Genomic DNA, 25,461 nt, shown 5'->3' with positions numbered 1-25,461 from the left:
TTCCACAATCCTGATCCACCTCTTCTATATCACCTATTTTTCAGCCTTTTTCAAAATGTAGTTTCAGCTCCTTTGTGCCCTGCCTTTTTGTCAGGAAAAAGTGAGAAAAGGATTCTGACACAAGACAGAATTCAGTTCAGTAGGTTTGCTGTTATAAACCTCTCCCTTTACATGGTTTGTAAAACGGAGCAATTTAAACACCTCACAACATCCTTCTGAGAAATTACTGTTAATGCATGTTTTCTCAGAAATATTTACAAAGGCTAGGTCCAGCAAGGAAGATACCATAGCTGATCCAGTACCATTTAAAATATTCACATATTAAGCAAGAGGGGGTGGAAAAAATTTAGTATTTACCTCTGTTCAAATAAGGACTAAAAATCTATTTTCCATTGTGCTGTACACATAATTTTGCATGTGGCCAAGAGGGAGTGCTGGTCATTGCAGTTCAAGTCTAAGACCAGGGACAGATTGCATACTAGTAGGCAGTATCATCTATGAAACTGCCTGTGGCTGAGTTACCTCGCTTCAGCAATAGGCAACCTCAGTTTAAGGTCACTTGCAAAGCTTGGTAGAGAGATTTGAACACAAAGACTGTCTGTGGCTTGAAAAACCCAAACAAACACAACCCTGAACTCTATATAATATCATAAGTTCTATGTAGAAGATGTGCAAAAAGTAAGTGTTTTCCCTTTATCCATTCCCACAGGCCTTGTCTGGGTTAGAACTGGTGGCATTTATTATTCCAAAAATGGCATCAGGGTAGTGCATATTAGGCAGAACAGGTAGCAAGGTCTGTTGTCAAAGCAAATGGGAAAGAAAAAACCCAACATCAACCATACACTTTTCTTCTCTTCTTTACTATGGACTCAAACTCCCTCTTCTTTCTTCTGAACACTCTCTTTGTTAAATATCTGTGATTGTTAGCCAATCCTAAGATGATTCAAATGTGTGTGGGAGATTGTCTTTTTTAATTAAATAAGTCTTGCAGTTACCAAGCAGCAAAACAAACTTATACAGAAAAAGAAAATAATGTTGTAGCAAAATATTTTTTAGCCCCACTTCCAAAAAGAACAAAATAATAAAATAAAATTTCATGCATCTTTCAGTAAGATTCTAAAATGCTCTTCCATTAATCTCATTAGTATCCTTGCTAGTAAAACACTCTGTTTATTTGTTAGACTAGTATCTCTCAGGGAAAAAACAAACAAAAAAAAGCTTTAAAGAAGCATGAAAACAAAAGGAAAACAAAAACATAGTCACAAGATGCATTTTCACTGGCTGTGAAAGACACTCCAAAATGATCTGTCTCATCATGAAATGAAATTTCCTCTTTGAAATTCATTAAGTCAGACACTATCAGCCCAATCCTGCAATTCTGATTCAGGCAAAACTGTCATTGACATCAGTGAAGCTTTGCCTTTATGAAAAAGCAAGAATGGATTTCAGGACTGGAACCTAGTTGTGTTTCGTTTCATTACCGTCTTATTTCACAAACAAAAGCCCCATTAAAATCAGAATGATATTCTAATCTAAAGGAAAAACTGCATATCCACAGAACACAAACCAAGCATGGTATGAATTGCAGTGGAATTTTATTGTGGCCTTTATTTTAACTTTCCGTTAGATGTCAGGACTGTGCAAAAATCAACATATATTTTCCTTATGAGTGTTGGCTTCTCTCAAAGTGATTTATGAAAACAGATCTGCTTCTAGAAGTGCTGTAGGGTAGACAGAAGGTTGTAAGGAAAATTCCAGCACACTAAAGAGACTAAAGAAAAATAGGCAAGAACAAAGCATAAAACAAAGCATTATAGGAATATTCAAGTATTTAATATTTTCTGAAGACGTTACAAACGCTAAAGACGCTATCCCATTTATGCTTAAATGAAAAATAAAACAAAAAATCAAACAGCTATTGCATCAGAGTGACTTTCATTCAGAACTCTGCTAAATTTGGGACTACAGTTCTTCATTTTTCTCTTGCTTTTCATATGTCTTGCATATGCGAGTCAGACTAGCAGCTAAGCTTAATTATTGTAAAATTAGCATAGATGATAGAGATGCAAAAGCATACTCTGTGATACTCTGGAAGAATATTTTTTTTAAAAGATTTTGCCGAAATAACTGGTCACATACAAATATCAATAGCTTAATTTATAAACTTAAGAGTACAAGTTTCTGAAGTACATTTACCTTCAAGAAATTGTTGGACATTTCAATTTCTGTCTTAAAACTATTGAATCCTCTCTCAATTTTAATTTACCAAAACTCTCTTTTTAAGAGAAAATATGAAAATTTTAATATTACAGTTCAAATGTAGACCTCATACAAGACTAGAATTATAAATCCTCTAATTTGACACTTCTTATTGCCTGATGAGGAATAGTTACATCTTCTGCTCATAAATTTATAGAATATCTCAGATTGGGAGGAAACCATAAACCTCATCAAGTCCAACTCCCTCCTCCTCACATTTGGTGATATACAGGTAGTAGGATAAGAAATCATGGTCCAAAACCTAAAGAAGCGGCATCATTGACACTAATTAAAGGATTCACTTACTCTTGCAACTAAATGGATCAAGCACATCTATATTTCCTACAACTCCGTGCTTATATCAACCCTAAGAAAGCAAGCTCAGAGTTGAATACACGGGTACGCACACAGAGGCTGACACGTTCCTGTAGTGCATATTCAAATGTTGTGCTCACTAAGTCAACGGGACCCATACAGTCAATTACACCCAGAACCTGCAGAGCCTGGCAGATGTCACTTTATTGCCACACAGAGAACCTGATTGTTTACTGAAAAATAGTCAAATCATTCTTCCTCCTCAAATGTTCCTCAGACAGAAGCTTTCACAGATATTCTGCCATGCTGCTTTCTAGTATTTGTTTTACTATTAATATGATATAAGCAATTATTTGAAGACAGAAAATTCACATTCACTTTTCCTAACGGAACTGTTCCCAGATTAGTACAAAGTGCAATACTGTTGAGATACTTAGTAACACTTGCAGAATTAGCTCAAAAATGGTTGTGGCTATATTTCAGACCTCTCGTGTCTGAGAGTAATCACTATATATCCCTCACTTTTTGTTTAAACTTTGCCTCCAGTAACATTCTCCTAGCCATGAAGCTACAAATGTCAAAAAAAAGCCATCTGTATCGCAAATGAACTTCAACCAGAATGGGGAGTCATAAGAAAATTCTACAAATGTATCTGCCCCAACAACCTCACTTGTAGAATCTTAGAATTGTTTGGATTGGAAAAGATGTCTAAGGTCATCAAGCACAGTCATAGTAGTCAAAAGTCTGTCCACTTCCACAGGATGTCAAGCATTCACAGCTGAGGATTTTATCTTAGACCCCAGAGTCATACACTTTTCCAACACATAGGTATGGTCGTCAGCTCAATAATTTTGCTCTAAAATTAAAGTTAATATCTTAGATCTGCAAGATCTGGTCAAGCATCGGGGAAACTATATTGGCATTGGAATGACACCTGGAAAAACCATGTATTGTTCACTCTATTAAAAGACAAGGTAACAGAAGAAGGCAGAGAACGTTGCTTGCAACTACAAGAGTCATTAGAGCTTATTATTACAGAATATCTTAGTATCACATGTGTAAGATTCATGTTATTTTACTGAATGTGCAAGGCAGTTTAAAATATGAATACAATAAAATATGCAGTGCATATTAAAAAATATAGATCTAAAAAAAATCCACATGTGAATCTTAGTTATTCTATATATTATTTAAAAAAATTAAAAAACCAAACAAACAAAACAAAAAACACAAACAAACAAACAAAACCCCAACAACAACAACAACAAACCAAAACCAACCAACCAACCAAAAAAACCAAAAAAGCCCCAAAAAACAAACAAAGAGATTTCCAGGAGCATTCTTTAAAAGAAAAAAGAAATTTTTAAAAAAATGTCTGGAGGGATAGAATAAAGTTAAAAGATTAGCAAGCAACTTTTTGCTAAATATGTCTATTTGGAAATCTGCTGATTACAACAGAAAACTTCATGAATTAAAGAAAGAATTCACTTGGTAATTTCAGAAAAAAATTATATATTTGAATTACCTCTTGGATACAGTTCTCCTCTTTGGACACTCCTCTAAATAAATATTTCAGTCCTTAGTTTTGTTTGATGTTATGATATTAATTTATATATATATATATATATATATATATATATATATATATATATAAATAAATATATATAAAAACTTTTTAATATATCTGTTTTCATCAGGTATTTTTCTTTGCTTTAGGAAGGGACAGAAATAGAGCTTAAGAGCAGCCTAATATTTTCAGCAGTTAACATGTATAAGTGGATTACATTAAGATTCAGTATGTGAAAACACCAAATAGTGAATTTTTAAAAATTTTAAATGATATATATTGCACATCAAACCATTGGGGGGAGGGGGGTGTTGTGTGGGTTTTTTTGTTTATTTGTGTGGGGGGTGGGGGGTTTTGTTTGTTTGTTTTGATATTTTGATGTTTGTTGTACTGAAAAGTAAATTGAGGCAGTTTACATTCGGAGACACAGCTTTCCCTCTTTTGTTTCATTGCACAGATATGCTATAAAGGCAATTCTTCTAAAATACACTGTAAAGCAGACCCATGCTAAAGAAATAGCATAGGAGAAACAAAAGATCCTGACTTCTCTCAGTCCTAAGCAAAGTTGTTATTGGGCAAGTAGAACGTTCAATAAAATGTTTTTCTATGCAACTCACAAAAGTCATCTCTACATGGAGCTGTGTGCCTTTCATCGCTGGTTCTGCCAAAGAGTACCCAAAAGGAATTTGTTTGCTACATGTGTAGCAGTGCTTCCATCCATGAGCAAGTCTGTCGGACCTAGAAGATCTTTGGGGTCCTTTTCAACCCAAACCAACTCTCTGAACTGTGTGATCAGCATGATGGTATTAATTCTTGAAATAGTGGTCAGCCAGATTCCATTTGGCCTGTTCAGCCTATAATACCTTTGTGTATTATATTAAAAAGTGCAAAGAGATTTCTTCTTATGGGAAGCATAAACACAGGAAATCAAAGGGCACTGCTACAAATCAGCTCAATATTTCACTGTACATGTTCCTGTTACAATTAGATCCAATAATGCTGAACCTCACTAACTTATTTTCAATAAGCCTCAAAGCCCTGGGAATTAGCTGTGTTTTACTAAGGCTGCAGGGTAGTGCTCCTGTTCTGGAAGCAGAAAGGCAGAGATTTCAGCATTTCAGATGAGAAATTGCTTTGTCATTGTTACACCCTCAGAACTGGAAATTGCAGTACCACCTGCAGCAAGTGAAGATCTGCCATTCTTGGTCATTTTGTCAGTCTGACACCATTTGTCTGTCAGTGACAAGCTATGACTATCCAGATGTCAATGCTACAAAGCTTCTGTTTTTACTCAGACAACTTAGATGCTACTCAACCAACACCCTTGATCAGGCATCCTGCTAAATACATGGGAGAAGTCACTTAACACCCTATCTTTTTAAAAGGGTTTTACAAATTCATAGCACATTAACAGCTTTCCCTATTACATACTACTTGGAAATTGGCAGTTAGGCAACACGGCGTCAGTAATCTCAAGTGCAGCACCATATGTCAGATCTGTTAGAATTAACAGTAACAACAGATAAACACAATCTCCAACATGCACACGCTCCTGAGCACACAGGGAGTCAGTACACATGAATTTTTACAGGCTATGATAAAGACTCTACAAGGCCTTGGTGAAATAATACCTTAAAACTCATTTATAGTATCCACAGGAAAAAAAAAAAAAAAATGAGGGCATTCAGTGCTGCTTGCATTTCCATCCCTCAATTTCTCCACTGAAAACCCAATGAAATAGGGAATTATCTTCATAAGATCTTCTAAGCCATGAAAAATTGCAGCATTGTTACCTCTTCAGGTAAGACTATTTTGTGAATCTGGTAGGTTTTTTACTACTTTGACAAATTTTAGTAGTGAGAGGATATCAACAAAGAAAAGAACTTAGTCTGTTAAAGAACAGTTTTCCCAAATTAAATAAGCGCATTCAGCAGCTTTCAATTTCTCTTCAGCTTTTCCATTAGATTTTTTTCTAGTGTTAAAGTTGATGCTAGATAGAGCTAAGAAAGAACCTGGCCTACATTTATACAAAGGACAGTCATATATGCTCTTTCAGAACATTTAATTAGAAGCATACACAAATAGTTATGTTTCTTCAACAGACTAGGTAGTACTATATTCATGTTTAACAGAAATATATATATACACATATATATAGCCACCTCCTAAAACAGGAAGCTGAAAAGAAGTCATTACATATTTAACTTCTGGTTTCCATTGAAGAAAATCATCTTAGATTTTATCTTACAGAAAAAGCAAGATATTTTCCTGATCAGTTCACCTTGGCAAATGCAGTGACAATTGTTATGTGTCTATTTAGTGTCCTTCAGAGTTTGGTGAAAGATATCTGGAAAATAATCTGATACTGAACGCTAAACTGAGTCCATGCTTAAGTGTTTTCTTAATATCACAGGCTATTTTCGTATGCCATTTTCAGGCTTTATCCATAGGCACTTCAAATCAAGAAAATCTCAGTTATTTTTATGACCTGGCAAGGTCTAGACAATATTATCTCGGCAGAATAGCCCTGTCTAAGAGCTAATCAATTAAGAGTAATAGTACAAGCTTTTCCATAAACAAATAGATCCAACTCACAATGGGTTGTTGTTTGTTTCACTATCTGGAAAGCAAATTATCTCAGATAAGGCATATCAGTCACTACTGGTCATAAATTACTGTTGACTTTAACAAGTTGGCAGTTAAAAAAGAAAATGTCCTATTTCAAAATTGTTACATTAAGGCAAAGAAAAATTCCTTCCCTCCAGCAGTAAACACTACCCTTCAGAAGTCTCAGACAAGTATCTACACCTGAAAATGGTCAGCATGAGACCCAGTCCAACACAAATCTTGTAAAAGATATCTATTCCATAGGAATAAGAACAGCCCAGGTTGGAAGAGACTTCAATAAATCAACTGGTCCAGCCATCCATGGGAAAGGAAGCCTAAATGAGATTATTTAGCAACGCCAAATTACATCATGAAAATCTTCAGTTAAGAGGACAGATGATGATCAGATCCCTGAGGAAGATGCCCCCAGTATCCCAGCATTTTATGAAATATTTTCAGTATTCTGAAACTCCTCCCATTTGCCTTCATTCAGTAAATAATAGATTAAAAAAAACCCCAAAAACATTCAGAGTTTGTAACACATTTGCAGAAAATAGTTGTGTCTTAAAAACTTTTCTGAATGCTGTGCTGAAAGAGGAAAATTGGGGTACGCTAAGCTGTCTTCCTTCCTTCCTTCTTCTAATGTATGTTGAGATAAGCTCCTTGCACGTATCTTGTTTTCAGAGAAAATTTTATGAAGAACAGAATTTTGCCTTTCTTGTAGCTGGAAGGAAATTCTGGTTCACTGTAATGCCAGGCTCCAAATGTCTCAAGGCTGCCCAGGTGTTTCCTGCCCATTGGCTTTGCAAGATGCCTTCACTCAACTTCAGAAATTCATTTATAAGTGCAACCTTACAATAAAGGATATTATGTCTCACTACTGCCAACAGGAATGAAGTAGCTTTGTTATTAACTCTGGTAACTCAACAATTTTTCCATTTTACATTTGTTTCACCTAATGGCCTTCACTTATTTAAAGTATCCCCACAGGTATCCAGGCATGCATAATAATAAAAAAACCCATTTTCTTGAAGTAATAATCCATAATATACTACCTTTAAGCAAGAGCACTGTGGAAGAAGGGTCATGCTGGTTATATTGAATTGAAGGTTTTTTTCAAAGCATACTCCTTAATCTCAGTTTTAAATACAACCATTTAAATGAAGCATAACTTGAAAACATAACTGCCAAGATAAGTCTAAATACATTTCTAAACCCTTCCTCCTCATGCTGCATGGACTACATAATTATAATAAAAATAGTCTGCCTCATTTTAATATTGAAAGAAAAATAAACACCATAGTTGAAGTCTGGATTCATAATAAACACTGCTCAGATATTTGAAACACAATGCTTTATCTTGTTTTTCACTGACATCAGAGTTCACAATTCACTGCTAATCTTTGTGAGATACTGAAACAGTTTGTGAAACAAATAAACAATTACTATTGCCTAAGGAAGTAAAGAATTGAGATGCTTTCAAGAATCAATATAAATTAGCTTGGATTTGCTTTATACAGATTTTGTATTTCCACTTTTTCATGAATGCAGGACATAGCTTGTTTTTTTTAGTACAAACAGAGCTTCTGAACTATGTCAAAATTTGTCTGTTACTATTGCTGCTAAATCCCATTCAAACTAATTGGAGGTAGCAGTCATCTTTTCTCCTAAATGTGTTTTGACTTTTTGCATTTTAGGCTGACAAGGATGTCATAAAATCTTTCACCTTTATTAAAAGTTTTGATTAATGAGATATTTTTGTGAAGAGGTTTTTATGCAGCAAAAATATTTTGGACCTTCCTCTAGCCGAAGTATCTTGATATTAATAAAAAAATTGGTAATATTTCCAGCAGATCAGCTCTGCTTGAAAATCCTATATATTAGTAAAGTCTCAGACATGGGGTTTCTTCTTTTCCTCCATCATCAGAGTGGTATTCAATGAGCTGGATGGAGGCTACATTCAGCTATGCCAAGAAGCAGATAAGAAAGAATTTTTACTCCCATTTTAGAGTTTGGAAAGAAAAAAGAAATAGCAATACTATAGAACCAATTTTGAAAATAACTGTACACATTCTCAAGGTCAGACAACATGACAATCTCCAAAGCCTTTGGAAACTCTTCAGTTTGTCAGAGAATTAAAAACACAGTTCTGTTTGCCTAAAAGTGGCATGAACCAGTGCCACAGAGACAAGAACAGAACTGTTGACAGCATCAGTTTTTCTCTGTACTCCTGAAGAGTGCGTCCTAACCCTACTGAGGCCCGGAAAATGCACATCATCTTAATTTGCTTTTTGCTATTACTGCATTCCTGCTCCCTTGGTAATGGGCCTCATATCTGTAATGCAAAGCTATTTACATTTGTATTGCAGTTTTTCATCCAACTTCCTTTATTCCAAGGAAGAGGTCACAATATAAGATTACTATAGGATTACTCATCAGCCAGAGACTATTTGAGTTCTGCACATTTATGTCTCCAGATTGAAAGTATGAATCACTCTTCAACATCATTTCTGCATATAGACCACAGCTCCCTGTCAGGAAATAGGGAATCAGGAATGAATTTGAATTTGATCCACCAAATTTTATTCCAAAATCTCACAATACAACTGGTATATTTCTCATCTGTGTCTCATCTTCTTAGCTGACATACAGGACAATTTCTTTGAAAAAATCCAAAACATAGTTTGATGACAATTCCAGCAAGAAGCATTCTTACTGAGAATTAAGAATGAAAAATTACATTTATATACAATTGAAACAGTGATGATAGACTGACCTTGCTAATTCTTCCACTGTCTCTATTTTGGGGTTCAAAATGAAACATTGGTATTAAATACATACCAATTATACATGCTACTTTTGCCACAGTTTTAAGATTTGATTTGAATCTGAATTTTCTTGTCTACATCTGTGACTGAAATAGACTTGCTTCTAGTTCTGCCTCTCCTCAGGAAAAAAATTTAAAGTGCAAAAATGTATAAGAAACATCATTCAGAATGAAGAAACTTGGTACTCCAAGTTTGACTGCAAGTTAACATATAAGCAGAGCCAAGATATGTTCCAATGAAAGAAGCTTCTTAATTCAGCAAAACGCCTCCTTCATTAATGATTCAAAGGAACACTAAGCAAGTTTGCTGATGATACTAAACTGGGAGGAGTTGTCAAAGAGGACCCGTAGAGGGACCTCAACAAATTAGAGGGCTGAGCAATCACAAATCATATGTTTAACAAGGGAAAGTGCACCGGGGATGGGGCAGCACTGGAGGTACAGATGAACAGGAGAATGAGAGGCTGGAAAGCAGTGTATGGAAAGGAACAAGGGGGTCTTGGTTGGCAGAAAGTTGAACCTGAGTCAGCAGTGCTGTGGCAGCCAGGAAGGTGTGATTCTTGAGGTGTCTTGTGCAGGGCCAGGAGTTAGAGTTGATGATCCTGATGGGTCCCTTCCAACACAGAATATTCTACAATTCTAAGATTGCCAGTCTTCAATATGGCCAAAACTATGAAATGCGTGGGAACTTGCCATCCTGCCAACAAACACAGAACTCACTTTCACTGGTACTGTTTTGTAGATGGAGAAAGGTTTTTTCCTCAGAAGTAACTAGGTTTTTTTTTCACAAGTACTGCAACGTGAGAATGCAAAGCTACAGATTTCCACTTTTGATCCCCTCGTCTTCATGTCTTAAACCATCCTCAAGGATATTGTCATTCAGAAATTTACAATTAGAAACTTTTAGAAACTATTAGTTTCCAATCCATTAGCGAAATCATTGAAGCTACAGTAAAATGTAGCCTGTGGAGTTCCACTGTTGTAACTGCGCCATGTAGAAACATCCTCTGAAATGCGACATGAGAAGAATGAACACCTGTTTGTTTAAAGAGCAGGACACATTTTCTTCTCCATGGGGCAGGACCACAGGGTTCTTCATGTGCCTGCGCTTTGTGAGCACCCACTTAAGGGCAAAGCAGATGTTTTCTGAGTACACAACACATGCATGACTTACGTGAATGGGAGTCTCTGAGTATAGTACCTCTTCTGTTTCCCAGCGGCTATCTTCTTCAAGTGCTTACATTAAGTCCCCCAAATAGTTTTATCTACTAATGCAAAACTTGTATGAGGACAATATCTTTCTTCACATTAGGAAAATAAGTAAAGCCTGAAAAATAAAAATTTCAGTTCTGTGGTGATTTTGTATTGTCTAATGACTTTACTGCAAGTGAAGAAAGAAATGTACTTCTATAAATTTTGCATTCAGTTACCTGCTCTTTTCTGAAATTCTTTATCTTAGTTCATATGTTTTCTTTATTAATAAATGAAATTAAGCCTTAAGTTCCATATCCACTTTATAACTACACCTGAATTAAAATTCATGTCATATTGAACTAAAAAGGCAGACAAGGATGTTACATTTAATATGTGAAACATATATGTCACTAAAATAGAATGTTTTTATGATTCATTATCACTTTGTATTTCCAAGGAGTCTTTCAGTTTGTAGTTACGTTAGTTTGTAGTTATGTCAGAAAAAAGGCACTTAAAATTTTAACATTGTCTCCACTAAATGATAACATGAGAGATAATAAAAAATAAATATTTGAAATTAATATATAAACATTGTCAATCATTAATTCAAGATGAGGCTCTAATATTTCTTTTGAACCATATTTAAGACAAAACTTAATGCTGTGTCTTATTTAAACATATGCTGTAGTGTATATATGTATGTGCACAGAAGTCACAAATACACATCAGATTCAGGCCACGTAATAGTTAATAAAACAGAAAATAAACAAAACACTGTCAACAGCTAAGTAGGACAAGCTGTCTGTCCCCCACCCACAACTTGAAAATAACCAGAGCAGGAGAGTACTCTAGCCTCCCTTAAGTGTCTGACCATCACTTTAACCTTCTGCTGTTGAAGCATCTAGGAGTGCAGAGTTCAAAATTTATGTAATTGGATCACCCAGGGAGAAAATAATTCCCATGCAGGACCAGGAAGCTGGCAAAAATAAGCTGAAATAAAAACAAGCTTGTTGTTTTGGACTTTTATTATTCACTTAAATAATGCTACAAGCCAGTTCAATGAGATTCAGTTTGTTATAGATGCTTTAAAGGCGAGATACATCATGTGAATGATCAGCAGATACATGTAGGAAATACTGAGCATTGGACAGAGATTTTAAGACAAAATTTACAACATATAGATTAACATTTATTTCATAAAAATGAAGAATACATTGAAAGCTCTGTGAGTAGCTTTGAGGCAAAACCCTTTGATTAAAACACATTTGGAGAGGAAAAACAGTTTCTCTGACATATTCCAGCATGCACAAATTACAGAAGCAGCAGTTAACACTGAGATATTTTGAGACAAATAAAAAGCAAAAAAAGTATTTTTAATAGTGTTGTTTGTTAACAGTCTAACCTATAACAGCTAAAACTCCTACCAGTAAGAATTTATGAAGTCGCTTCTTAGGGATGAAACAATATATATTTTATAAGTGCTACTTTGCAGTCAGTCTATCTGATAGATAGGTATTACTGAAATAACTTCTTCACTGCGACACTAACATATTCTGTCTTAAAAAAAAATTCCACCTCAGAAACATGCAAGCTGTTCTCTGCAAGACTCAAGAGTAATGTGCTAAATGCACTAGTATAATAGTTTTCCTCTGCCCTTACTCTTAGAGGATATTACAATGAAATGTACATCTGATGAAACCAAAGATGAGTTATGGGATATGGATACTTGAAGGCAGCATTGCACAGATACCAGATTCACAGTTCAGGTCATGACAATCAACCTCACAACTCTACAAAGACAGCGGTTGACTTTGAATCATATCCAGGTATATAGCTTCTTGTCAGTAGATAGGGGATTTTGGATTCAATAAGTATGTGCAAATGATCACTTGGACACCAAATTTAACTTAGGTCCCATATTTTGTATGGGGCTTAAGTTAATGTGCATATAAGTTATTATGAAATACATGCTCAATCAAGTTGAAACTAAATTTTTCATAGCATCACTTAGAGCAAAAACATCATCACCCTTAGGAATCTGACCTTAAGTCAGTACTGATCACCAGTGAACCACATCCCCAAGTACACAACTTCACATCTACAAAACTTGTAAATACTTCCAGGGATGGTGTCTCCACCGCTTCCCTGAGCATCCTGTTTCAATGCTTGACAACCCTTTCAGAGATGAAATTTTTCCCAATATTCAAGCTAAAATACCCTAACACAATTTGAAGCCATTTTCTCTTGTCCTATCACTTGATATTTGGGTGAAGAGACTGACCTCCACCTTGCCACTGGTGGGATACTCAGAGAGAGAGAGAAGTTCCCCCTGAATCTCTTTTTCCCCAGGCTAAACACTGCCATCTCTTTCAGCCACTCGTCATCAGATCTGTGCTCTCAACCTTCACCAGCTTTGTTGCCCTTTTGTGGACAGCACCTCTGTGTCTTTCTAATAGTGAGTGGCCCAGAAACTGAACACAGGATTTGAACTGTGCCTCACCAGTGCCACATGCCGGGGGACAATCACTGCCCTGGTCCTGCTGGCCACACTATCTAATTCAATCTAGTGTACAATATTCTCAAAACTATGTTCTATATGCATTTCTCTTTAAAGAACACATGCTGAAGAACAGCCCTGCAGGCTGTATGTGCCATTCCTCGAGAAATGAGTCTCAAAAGGCAGACAAACTTGCCCTAAAACATAAGTTAAATGGGGTACCTTGAAAAGTCAATGAATTTAATTTGTTCCCATTTTCTAATATTGAAGAATTCTCTGGGCACAAAGTCCCTGGCACAGCTTTGGCATTACCGAAAATTTATGCTTTCAAGACTTACATGATATTTTCAAACTACATACCTTTAAGTTATGAATACATGATTGACTCACCCCTTCCTCCTTTCCAGAAGAATGAGGCTAAGAAAAAACTTATTAAAAGGATGGCCAAATAGTTGCATTAAGTGAATCAACAAAATAGGTGTAACTCTTTAGAATTACATCACTCAAAACTTTCCTAGACCCCCCTCCCAATATAAAACAATTTGCCACATACAAATCGACAGTGAGTCGAGAGTAGCACACCTTCAAAAAAACCCCGGTGGTCAATTATTGAAACCATCTTCTCCCACTGTCAAGATACTGCTAGGCAAAAAATTACAGTACATCTACACACAGTCCGCAGCTTTACAGCTCAATTTCAGAGGACACTATGAGTGCTCATGGAAAAGCTTTTGTGATTGGCTTAGAACTAGAGTTGTCTAAATAGTTTTCATTTAGAGTAAAATCAGAAAGAAAAACAATGTCAAACAGCTCCTAGAAATAATTCCAAATATAGGCATAAACCCAATACTGACCTAGGAAATGCTGTGATACCACCAAGTAATAATCACGTTCCAAGCCCATCTCATAGATGCTTCCTTTCACATCTGTGTTTCAGTGATAAACAACACTAGCTAGAGATGCATAAGTAGGAAGTATTAGATAAGAGCAAACCCAAAGGCTATCTGTTTTTTTCAGGGGAAAAAAGGATCAAATAATTGAACATGATCCTTTTCAAAGGTGTGTGAGGTACTTCAAACATTAAATAAGGAATAAAACAGCAAAAGTTTATTTTACTTATTTAACTTCTACCTTAGGAGGCAGTTTAATTTGAGAATTAATAGAATGCAATGAAAAAAACAGCAAAATAATAGCAACATGGGAAGTCCAGTAAACATCTCTGCCTTTTTCCTAATAGTAGTCATTATTGCACCTCAGTGCAAATGATCCAGTCAACCAAGCCCTTATAAACAAGTCCAAATATGTTATCAAGGACTCATTCTGTATAAAAAGTAACGAATGTAAAACCAATTTAATGTAATTGATGATCATAAAATCATACATTTTACAGTAAATTAATTAGCTGAAATAGGTCAATTGATGTAAACTTGTGTTTAAGAAAAGCTACTGATGAAAAAGTGGGCAAAAATAATTTGAGTTTCATTCGCAAATCTGGGAATCAGTTTTGAGTAACAGTGTTTGTAAAGAATCAACCAGCGACAAAACCAAGCTCGCCCAGGCCTTATATTTTGGAATCACTTTCCAGATCATTATAAAGGACTCTCTGCAAACCATTTAAGCCCTACAGGAATTCAAAGGGTTATTGAACATTTATAAATCTCATAATATCCTTATTAGATTTCTGTCCTTCTCTTATCCTTATGACACATGTACTGTGTTCAGTCAGTAGAAGCGGAGCTGAACACAAACCATAGTAAGAGAGAGATTAGTGGGAGATATTCCACTATTCCATGTCTTTATTTTTACTCTCTCCCTAAATTCATACTTGTGAAAAATAGTGCAAAATCTGTATACACTCAAGTTGAACAAGAAAATTGCTGTAAAGTACAGCAGGATAAGAAAATCTCGGTGTCCAGCTTTAATTCCTCTCTTTTTACATACACCTGCTGTCACTATTATTACTTTGCTGCATCTGTTCATGGCCACTGAGAAACATTTCAAGAAAGTAGTTTGGTTTGGGGTTTTGGTGGTTTTTTAAACATTTTAATGTGTAATACTCAAGTAGAAACAAAGGTAGTCCAGCCCTAACAGATTTCAAAAATATCCATCTAAATCCTTTCTTTAAGCACAAAAACAATACAGCCTAAAATATAAAGCTTTGAGGTGTCCTCATAACAAGTAAGCTCATCACAAGATCCACAGATTTTTATATTAAAAAGTAGTCTCAACCCATACTATATTTTACACGTGCAAGCAATATATTTCTAGCATCTAAATCCATGGGAGTTAATTTGCACAGGTACAATATGCTTCTCTGGTTGGTTGTGGGTTTGTTTTGGTTTTTTTTGCATGCAAAATTATCCCATGGGTGAATTAAAACAAAACCACTCAAACAAAGAGAAGAAACTAAAAATTTCACACTGGGAAAATGGCAGGCTGCTCTGGATATTTAAGAATTGTTCTGATATGATTACACGGAGTAATTAAATTTTCTTAAAAAAGGAGCACTCACTAACTAGCAGGAATGGACTCCCTTGAGGCTTGAGCCAGTGAAACACTCACAGGGCCACTGACTCCAGCAGAACAGCTCACTTGCTTTGAGCTAAGCAGAGTTAAATGGATTGAACCCTTGATTAATAAATGGAGCTAATAACAAAGTCTGAAATTAACTTGCAAATCTTTCTGCTTTTGATTAAAATGTGTACACAATGGTTCATAGGCATTTCTACTCTCTTTATAAACTGTTCTGATAATTATTTGGAAAAAAGAGAGAAAATACTAAGTTCCCATTGATTCTTATTTTCCAACAGAAATTATAAGCATGTAAAGAGAAGATCAGATCTTTCTCCAAGGCAGTCAAGACCCCACAGAAAACAAATCAGGTACACCTCAAAACTTCTTTTCAGTGATGACTACTTTTGGAGTATAAACTTATACTGTATTTATATCCTAGCTGTCTTCCTATAAAGTGAAGACATACAGACACTTCTGGTAACCATAATGAATAATATTTAACAATAATTTTATATTTCAATATCAGACAACTTGTTGGTACTTTTATATATATATATATACACCTGTTATTTACAAAATGGTGAGCATTTTCATGTGATATATTATTACTCTGAAATAAAATTTACGTATTACACTGAAATAACTTTTAACATTGACTGTGATCTTACACTAAGAATAAAATATAGAGCATTTATCTGTGTTTTAATTTGCTGTTACTACCATAACCCACCTCTCCAGATGGGTCTGGTGTCTCATGTAGATTAGCACAGATCTAAACATTATGATGGATAAAACTGTGGCCACTGGAACTCTGTCTGACTTATGATGATTAAGGGTTAAGGTAGAATGTGTTTGAGAAGAAAAAATATCTGAAGAAAAATATATACAATCTGTTGCTTCAAAGTTTGTTAAAAGACTGAAAGTTTAATTAACCATGAATTAGAAACACTTTCTTTGTATACACACTAAAATTAAATTCAATGGCCAACAATTCATGAAATCAAACTAAAAAGTCAATTTATTTTAGTTATCCTAAGTATTGCTTTTGGGATAATACAATTTCAGACTGTTATATTTCAGCCTTGTAATGAACACATATTTTTTAAAGAAAACTGTCTGGCAAAGGATTTCACACAGACTCCACTTTGTTTTCAGAGACACAAATACAGTTCTAAGCTTTTACTTTCTTGTTAAGATATATTGAACAACTGCATTTTTCTTTTTTGTGAAGTTACTCTCATGTTTTAAAAATGGCCTTTCTATTTTAGGACTGTGTTTATTGAAAAACATTTATTCTATTTGTAGTTTTGTGTTAGTAATAGGTCAAAGCCTCTGGGGTTTCACACTTGAATGAATTACATCCTGGGGAATCCTGTGTACTGAGAAAGCCAGACTAATTAACATAATAAAACATGTCTCACTAAAACCAGTATCTAAAACTACAGTGATGTCATATCCCATCACAACACCCTCTTACAAAGCTAGAATGTACAAATTGGCAATACAAGTGTGGCAAGGACTACATACATGAGGTCTTTATTCCTTACCCTTATGATATATTTGGTTTTCAACTGTCAGTTTGGAAGCCAAACTTACAGGAAAGTAAATAGCTCTGTAGCTGAACATATAATTGTGAAACATTTTGGGTTTATAGAATCACATGTTTTAACATTGGAGCCGTAGCTGACCTGAACTGAATCTCAAGGATCATCAGATTTTACCCAGTGGCTTCTGGACCAAACCCAGGATATACAACTGACTAAAAAAAAAAAGGTGATCAGTTTTGCTTCCGCTTTAGGTATTTCAATTATTTAATTGTTTCAAAGTAAGATTCTTCTTCTTCTATTCTGAATTCATCTTTTTATTAAGTTCCATTCCTGCCAATTTACTACCTCCAATTATTTTAAACTTTACAATTTTTACCTTGAGTTCACAATCTCTTTTATGTCATACAGGTGTCTAAAGACCTTTCAGTTTCTTACAAGATGTAGTCTTATACTAAAAAAAAATAATCCTAGCTATGACATTCTTATGGTTATTTCAGAAACCTTTCAAATTTGCCAGTTGCCTTTTTACAGAATGATTAAAAACACTCAACCATAATGTGTTTATGATTAGGCATACTAAAATGATAATAATAACTTCTCATGACTACAACTATGCTGAGTTTGTCTTAATATTCCAGAATAATGCTATCACACTAGAAAGCACATTAACTAATCCTTTCACCCATACATGTGTCACCGAGACACCAAAGCAGTCACACGGAGAGAGAGGTTTTTTCCTAGGGCAGAGGTTCCTCCGTCCAGCTCAAGCTGAGACCAGGCGGAGAGAGCCTCTTTGTTTTATTTCTTACTTTTTATACATTTGTGGGTCTAGCAGAAGATTGGCTTTTAGAGTTTTCACCTCTCAAGCCAACTGGCCAGACCAGCTGTCAGTTACAATTGTTTTCAGGTTAGAAATATGTAAACAAAGGACAGAGAATGAAAAACAAAGGATTTGTTTATGTTACATCTGTGGGAAAAGTTAGAAAACTGCTCTTAATATCGTGCAGTAACTAAAAATCTGACTCATTTATGAAAATTCAAAAGGCTATAAAAAACTCAGAAAAAACAGGGTAACATATACGCACTTTGGTTCCTCTGTGTGAATAACTGAAAGTAGCTACATTATCTTGCATTCAATTGTATAAATTGTGTGTTTATAGACTGAGGTAGTCTATAATATTGACCTACCTTATCTCTTGCTGTCCTAATATGCAAAGTTTTTCAAGTATCCCCATTTTTGGAACCAAAAGAAAAAAAAAAATATACTGTTATGGTTCACATTAGGAGCATCTCCTTCCAGTAACCTTAAAGTATTTTTGCCTCACAGGCTACTCCTGGTGAACATTTCTCAAGCTCATAAATACAAGTGAATCACTTTCATATACACCTAAATCATGATTGAACTAGAGACACAGTAGCTATCCAGCCTGCTGGTTATAAGGAGAATTAGAGATTGTCATTAGAATATTTTGATGAAATTTTTTTTCAACATACTTATGTTTTCCATTTGTAAAGAATGTACTTCAATTAACCTGCAATACTTCTGAAAATAAATTATGCAGCTGTTTTGTATGCATATAGCACACACTTACCAGCTATCATGTTTTGAATTATGAGCAATATTGTTTGATTCTTTTATCCAGGTATGTGAGGCATATATAAATAAGCAACATTAATATTTGAGACAGAAGCTCTGTGGATTCTAGTTTTAAAACAGATGTTCAAACAGGTCTGACCTTTCAATCTGCTGTAACTGGCAGAAGTATCAAAAGATACCATAAAGATCGTCTAAAGATGGGATGTAGCCATTGGTTTAGCTTTATACAATAAGCAAGTAAGTCTGCCAGTAATGATATGGAAAGACTAAAAAGACAGCAATTAAAACAATAGTTAATTAAAACATTTTTAACAATTAGGAAATATTTTATTATAGTTTGAAGTCAAGAGTATGTGCTTGAGTGCTTTGTTGAATTGGAACCTTTTATAAATCAAGATGAGTTGTTTGAATTCAGAAGAAAATATTTTAATATTCAACACTACCAGCAGAAAATATTCAAAACTTTGAAAAAAGTCTCATTTAGCAGAATAAAATAATGAATCATAAACTGGCTACCTAAAGCACAAGCAAGCATATATTTTTCCCATAAGGATTTTGGGAAGCTTGAACTCTGCATATCTAAAGTATAGCCTGCATTTATAATTAATAGAACTGTTCCTAATGGAGACATGGAGAGTTCGTGATAGTAGTTGCAACTAATAGCACCATAAGAAAAATGCATTTGACTCAGTGCAAATAAATTAAATTAGACCAATTCACTGTTGAAGTATGTAATGCACAAAAATAAATAGCCCCTGGAGAAGCAGCCTCACTGCATACTCATTTTACGGGGAAAGATAGGAACCAGCTCTTCTAAATATAAAAAGAAAGTACTCCACTCATTCTGTGGAGCACCTGCATTGTCTGACTGTCCCATAGCAAGCAGAGGGCTTTGTTAATTTGTTTGCTACTGTGTTCTCAGTTGAGGGTTTCGTGATCATTGTCGACATCCAGGGTCACAGAGAGAACAAAAGCAAAAGGATCAACTGTTTGCAAAGTGGATCTAGAAACTTAGAGCATCTCTTTCTTTATGTAACTGCTACTCATTTAAAAAGTTCAGGGAACAGAGGAAAATGTGTTAGTTATATTCTAGTGCATTCTTTGCCATACACTTGATAGATATCAACAAAGAATTCCCAACTGGCTCTAAAATGTGTGGTAGGCATTAATATTTAGTGATACCTGCTGGAAAAAACCTTGAAAAAAAAAAAGCTAAAAAAAGAAAAGGGATATTGTGAGAATGGACAATGTAAATTAAGAACAGTGGTGAAAGCCACATGCGGGGCATTTTTTGAAATTAAAAAGAAAAGGAAAAGACAATATGCAGGTGGAACATGTGATTACTTTCAAGGTTTCTCATGAAATACCTTATTTCTAACTCACAACTTATCTTTGGATATAAGGTGTGAGAGATGTGAGTTTTCTCTCACACAAAGTCCTGTACCGGAGTTAAAAGATGAATGGAACTTGCAGCTCTTCGGTCTTTACAGATGTTTATTTAGTTTCTTATTTCAAGGTTTGTGTGTCGCTAACACCTAGCTCAGTGTCCTGGAAAACACAACTGGCAAGAATGCCAGCCAGAGAATTCCAAGGTCTCTTAAAGGTTTCTAGTCCAATTACCTCTTAAAACGTACCATATTTACAGTTTTGTGCCAATAATCACTACCTATTCTAAACACGCAATTTCTGCATCAAACCCATTCTCCCAATGTCTTTGTACCACCGTCACAGCAGAAAATGGAGAAGAAGAAGAAGAAGAAGAAGAAGAAGAAGAAGAAGAAGAAGAAGAAGAAGAAGAAGAAGAAGAAGAAGGAGATACCACGCAAAATCCTCCATCTTGCTCTCATCTATCTCCATACTAAAACCCCAAAACTACAAATTTTCACCCTGTGACAAACTAAACTACTATTTATTTCAAATCCTTGGTGCTTTAAATTCATCTCTAAGTGTTGGAAGTTCTTCCCATGGACTAAGGTCAAAGGCAATAGTTTCCTGGGGTCCCAGCCAGGGCCTCAGACCCCCCAGGGCAGCTCAAGGGATTTTCCACATGCCCTGGACTCCAATAATAAGGAATGCACAAAATCTCTGCTTCTTATTTCTTTCCTGCATCTCCTCTACTTGATGACTTTTTAATCATTATTTTTCTATTCTGTGTTAAAAGTTGTTCTATATTCCACTCTCTCTCTTTCCATCTTCCTTTTCTGTAATGAGTTTTTTGTACTTCCCTCAAATTTCAGTTCCTTTTTCTTTGCTTCATGGGCCTTATCTTGCTGAACCTTTGCCTTTTTCCACATCTGCTTCCGTCTTTGGCACTTAAGTTTTCTGTAGCATTTTAATAGTTTTATAAAGAGTCTGGTATGAGATAACGGTGTGGACTGTGCAACTATTGGAGCTGCACAAATACTGGGGCTGCCATCTATTACAAGTTAGTGGGTACAGGATAAAAAGCAGGCAGATCACACTGAGGCAGTCAAGGAGAGGGCGATAAGCCCAGTCAAATGCTGCTCACAAATACAGAGCTCTGTCCTGAACAGATCCTCCCAGATTTCTCTTTCCACTGGCTCTCCCAGACATGATTTGGGTGTTCAAAGGCCATTGTCTTTCAGGGTCACAGAGCAGCCCTACTTTACAATCTCATACATGTTTTCCCCTTCTAGTCTTTTCCAGGTGTAGCCCTTCCTGACAAATCCTTCATTTTACTTTGTGCACAAACCATACAGTTTCCCACAAGAATTTCTCAAACAATATTTCTCAATATCAACTCATAAAGCCTCACCCTTGCTAAGGAAACAGCCCCTGGTTTGCCTGAAATGTTTGGTTTCTCTGACAATAAATGTAATCATGTCACTTTCCTACTGCCACCTGTACTTATAACCTTATTCTCTGTCCCCTCATTCTCATTAGCTTTTTGGTTCCCCTCAAGATGCTTTTTTTTTCCTTGTTCCTTCTCATAATCCCTTCCACTCTCCTTCTCAGTCAAACTTTCAGAGTGATCGGGTTTCCCTATTAGTCCACCCTATGGCTCTAGATCATCTTTCTCTTCTGAAAAAGTCAAATAGAGTGGGATATACTTTTTCTCCGTCAACCAGCACTGTACTTTCAAAGAGACTGAAATACAGAGATGGGTTTCTCACCCCCCTCACCCATTTCCAACGAAAAAGCCTACCACCAGACCTAAAGGCAAAGCAGAAGCGCCCCTCTTCGCCCAATCTTTTCCGAGACCCGAGGTTCGTTGAGTCCCCCCGACCTCTCTGACGGTGCCTACCCCGTGCAGGCATCGACTCCGCCGCCCTCTCCCCGCGGGAGGGAAGGCGCTCTGGCGGGGCCGCTCTGCGCACAGACTTTCCCCCGCCATCCCCAGCGGAGCATCCCCCGCTCCCGGGGCGGCCCCTCCAGGGCGCCTTCTCTCCGCCGCCGCCGCGCCCGGTCCCGCCCCGCGCCCTCCGCTCTCCGCTCTCCGCTCTCCGGGGGCGGCCGTGCCCGGCCCCCGCCCCGCGTCCCGCCCGCCCCGCCGCGCCCCGCGCCCGGGATGCGTCCGGCCGAGGAGCGCCGGCTGCCGCCGGGAGCCGGGGGCGGGCGGCCGGGCAGGGGGGCTCCCGCCGCCGCTCGGCGCCGCCGCCGCGGCTGGGATTAGGGTCGCGCTCGGCTGCGATGCGGAGCGGCGGGGCGGGCGCGGAGGGGCCCGGCGGGAGGGCGCGGGGGGCCGCCGGGCGCTGAGGCGGGCGGCGGGCGAGGAGCCGCCGGAGCTCTCCAGGGTGCTGGGGTGCCGCCCGACCCGCCGAGCCGCGCCGCGGAGCCGCTCCGATGCCTCCGACACCGCCGCTCCCGGGCTCCGCCGCGTCTCTGAGCAGCATGGCCCGGATTAGGTACCTTCGCGCGGCCGTCTCGGGCTTTTATCTGTGGGAAGCTGCCATACTGCTCAGGTGAGTTGCTTTCTTTGGGGAACTAGAGGTGTCCCCCTTCCCGGGTTACGGGCAGCTGAAATGCCTGGGACGGGTGCGGACAGCCGCCTTCCCTCACCGCTAGTGTCCGACTACCTTCGGCAGCAGAAAGTAAATGCGTGATCTCCACGCTTCCTGAACGGCATCATAACATTGTGCTGTCCCGAATCTCATTTTGCCTTTTACAAGCAGGAGGTTGTGTACTTCCTTCACTTGCTCGCAGATTGAGTTTCCGTATAAGATTTATGGATTTTATCACTGTTTTTAGCAGGAATGGTAGCATCAATGAAATTGAAAATCCTTAAGGAGCAGAGTGTCTATATGTAAAAGTTAGAGAAGACGATCTGAGTTGGGAATATATGCACTTCCTTATTACTGTCAGTTCTTTTCAGCAAAAGGAAAATCACAGACTGCGTTAGGTCAGAAGTCTCCTGCAGAAAGAGAAAAGCACTAGCTGAGTGAAGAGAGGATATGGTCTACAGAAGTTCCTTTAAGAGGGAAAGCATTTGCTGTACTACCAACAGTCTAGGATTTGTATTATGAAAGATGGCAACATATCCATAAATTATGACCTGAGTGGAAGACTGAGGTTCATATGGCTTTCTCTGCCCAGCACACTCTTTCTAGGTAAAGTGATGTTATTATATCAGTGTAAGCATTCTTTTAACACATAACTCTGGAAGTGTGGTGATACCAGGCTAAAATGAGCTTGAGTCCTCTGTGAGGGAAAACTTTAAAAGAAAAATATCACATGTAAAGGAAGAGACTTCAGTGCCATCGTATATTCACTACTGATGCAGTTAGCCATGATTGTTAACATTCTAGCTCTGTATCACAATAAAAACTATGGTGTATAACATGACAGTGCCAGACTATTTTAAGAATCATATTGTTATTTAACAAAGACAAAAAAGGAAACTTACATTTGAAAAGAGAGTTTGGGGTTTATACATGTAGGGGATTTATAACCATGAAGTAAAGTCAGCAGCATGTAGTGCCCCACAATGATGGCACACTTAACAAGTGCTCACAGGTTTATAACAAATGTTTTCTTTTGGAATCTAAGTTAATCACATCCTTTGTATTAACATATGTAACAAATAGTTTATAATGTGATTTTATTGTAATTGTTCCAAAAGAAAGAGATTTTAAGAAACTTGGTCACATGGTATGAGCTTGACACTTCAAGGAAAGAGTCAATACATGTATATTACACTTTAAATTTTATAGTGAGTATTTAATAGTCAGTGTAGGTGACCAAACACTTCTGTAGTATAGGCAATACAAGCAGTACTATGTTATTACTATTCTATTTCAATGCACTTATGGAACTTATTTTTCCTCTGCATAATATTCCATGCAAATGCCATCCTACTGTTGAATTGTTCATCCTTTATTTTAAAGATATAAAAGCATTTATTCCAAGTCAGTTATCAAAAGCATACAGGTATTTTGCATGACATAAATCTGGACTAATACTGAATTGTTTCCAAACGTATACAGACATATTATTTAGCATAAATTCAGGACTATCCTCTTCAATGTCCAGATAACGGTGGTATTGTAATAGCCTTTTGTTCATAAATAGTCAGTTTATGATAATGAACATGGTTACTGTGCACAAGGAGAAAAGAGTTCAGAAAGCTGCTCAGAATCAATGTTTATCTTTCATACCAATCTTAAAACAGAGACTGCTAATGACTTTAGGTCTAGAAATAATACATGAGAAACCTGAGTCTGTTCAAAACACATAGGAGTCTTCTCCATGTTTCAAAAATGGGGGGGGGAGAAAGTGGAAAAAAAAAAAACACCCTAAAATATTAAAATGTAAAATTCTCAACCCTTCTGGAGCCATTAATTCTGGGGTTTTTTCCAACTTAAGCATTGTGAAATGATTTCCATTGGAGCAAAGGGAACAAGGAACAGTAGAATGCTGCTTCCACTCTGTTAGAAACAGACTCCAGCCTTAGCACCTGTATAACACTTGATGAGAAGATGGATGTGCTATGGATTTCTAGGAATAGTCAAACCTTAAGTGGCTTACTTACTCACATATTTTGGAAGAAATTATGTTATCTTCTATTACATCGTGCAACTTTGAAACTTTTCTTCTCCTCATTAAGAAACTGAAGGCTGTATGAGAAAAATGAATAAAACTACCAAGAGAAACCTTCATTACTTGTCCAACAGCCCTGAGGCTATGTAAAATTAATGTTTAAATTATATGCCTGTGAAGATAGAAAAAAAGATGTTTCTCAGTGTAAATTTAGACTTGCTACTTTAATGAGCAAAGTCTCGAGAAGCATGCTTCACAAGAAGAAACTTCACCTGACCTTTTTTTTTTTTTTTTTAAATAATTCATTTTTCATTCCACATCAAAAGATCCTTCAAATTGCAATGACTGAAACAAGATGTATATTGGTCATTATAGGACATAGTTATTAATTTGATCTCTGAAAGATGTTGTAGAAAAAAAAGCAGAAGCTGGGAAAGGGTCTAGAGAGCAAGTCTTGTGAGTGGTGGCTGAGGGAGCTGTGGTTGTTTAATCTGGAGAAAATGAGGCTTGGGGGAGACCTTATTGCCCGGCACAACTCCT

The 25,461-nt window shown here is 36.8% G+C and overlaps 1 protein-coding gene across 2 annotated transcripts in view; it reads left to right on the top strand.

Annotated features, from left to right (window-relative positions):
• The first annotated feature begins 22,719 nt into the window (after positions 1-22,719).
• Positions 22,720-25,461, top strand: part of GLRA3 (glycine receptor alpha 3) — an 84,085-nt gene continuing 81,343 nt past the window's right edge. For both annotated transcript variants that reach the window (XM_040065782.1, XM_040065781.2), the window contains exon 1: positions 22,720-22,847. In XM_040065782.1, coding sequence (XP_039921716.1) covers positions 22,729-22,847 — 119 coding nt within the window. In that variant the 5' untranslated portion in view covers positions 22,720-22,728. The remainder of the gene's footprint in view (positions 22,848-25,461) is intronic.

This window comes from Hirundo rustica, chromosome 5 (assembly GCF_015227805.2).
Source record: "Hirundo rustica isolate bHirRus1 chromosome 5, bHirRus1.pri.v3, whole genome shotgun sequence".
Lineage (NCBI taxonomy): Eukaryota > Metazoa > Chordata > Aves > Passeriformes > Hirundinidae > Hirundo > Hirundo rustica.
This window is presented reverse-complemented; position numbering and strand designations above follow the sequence as displayed.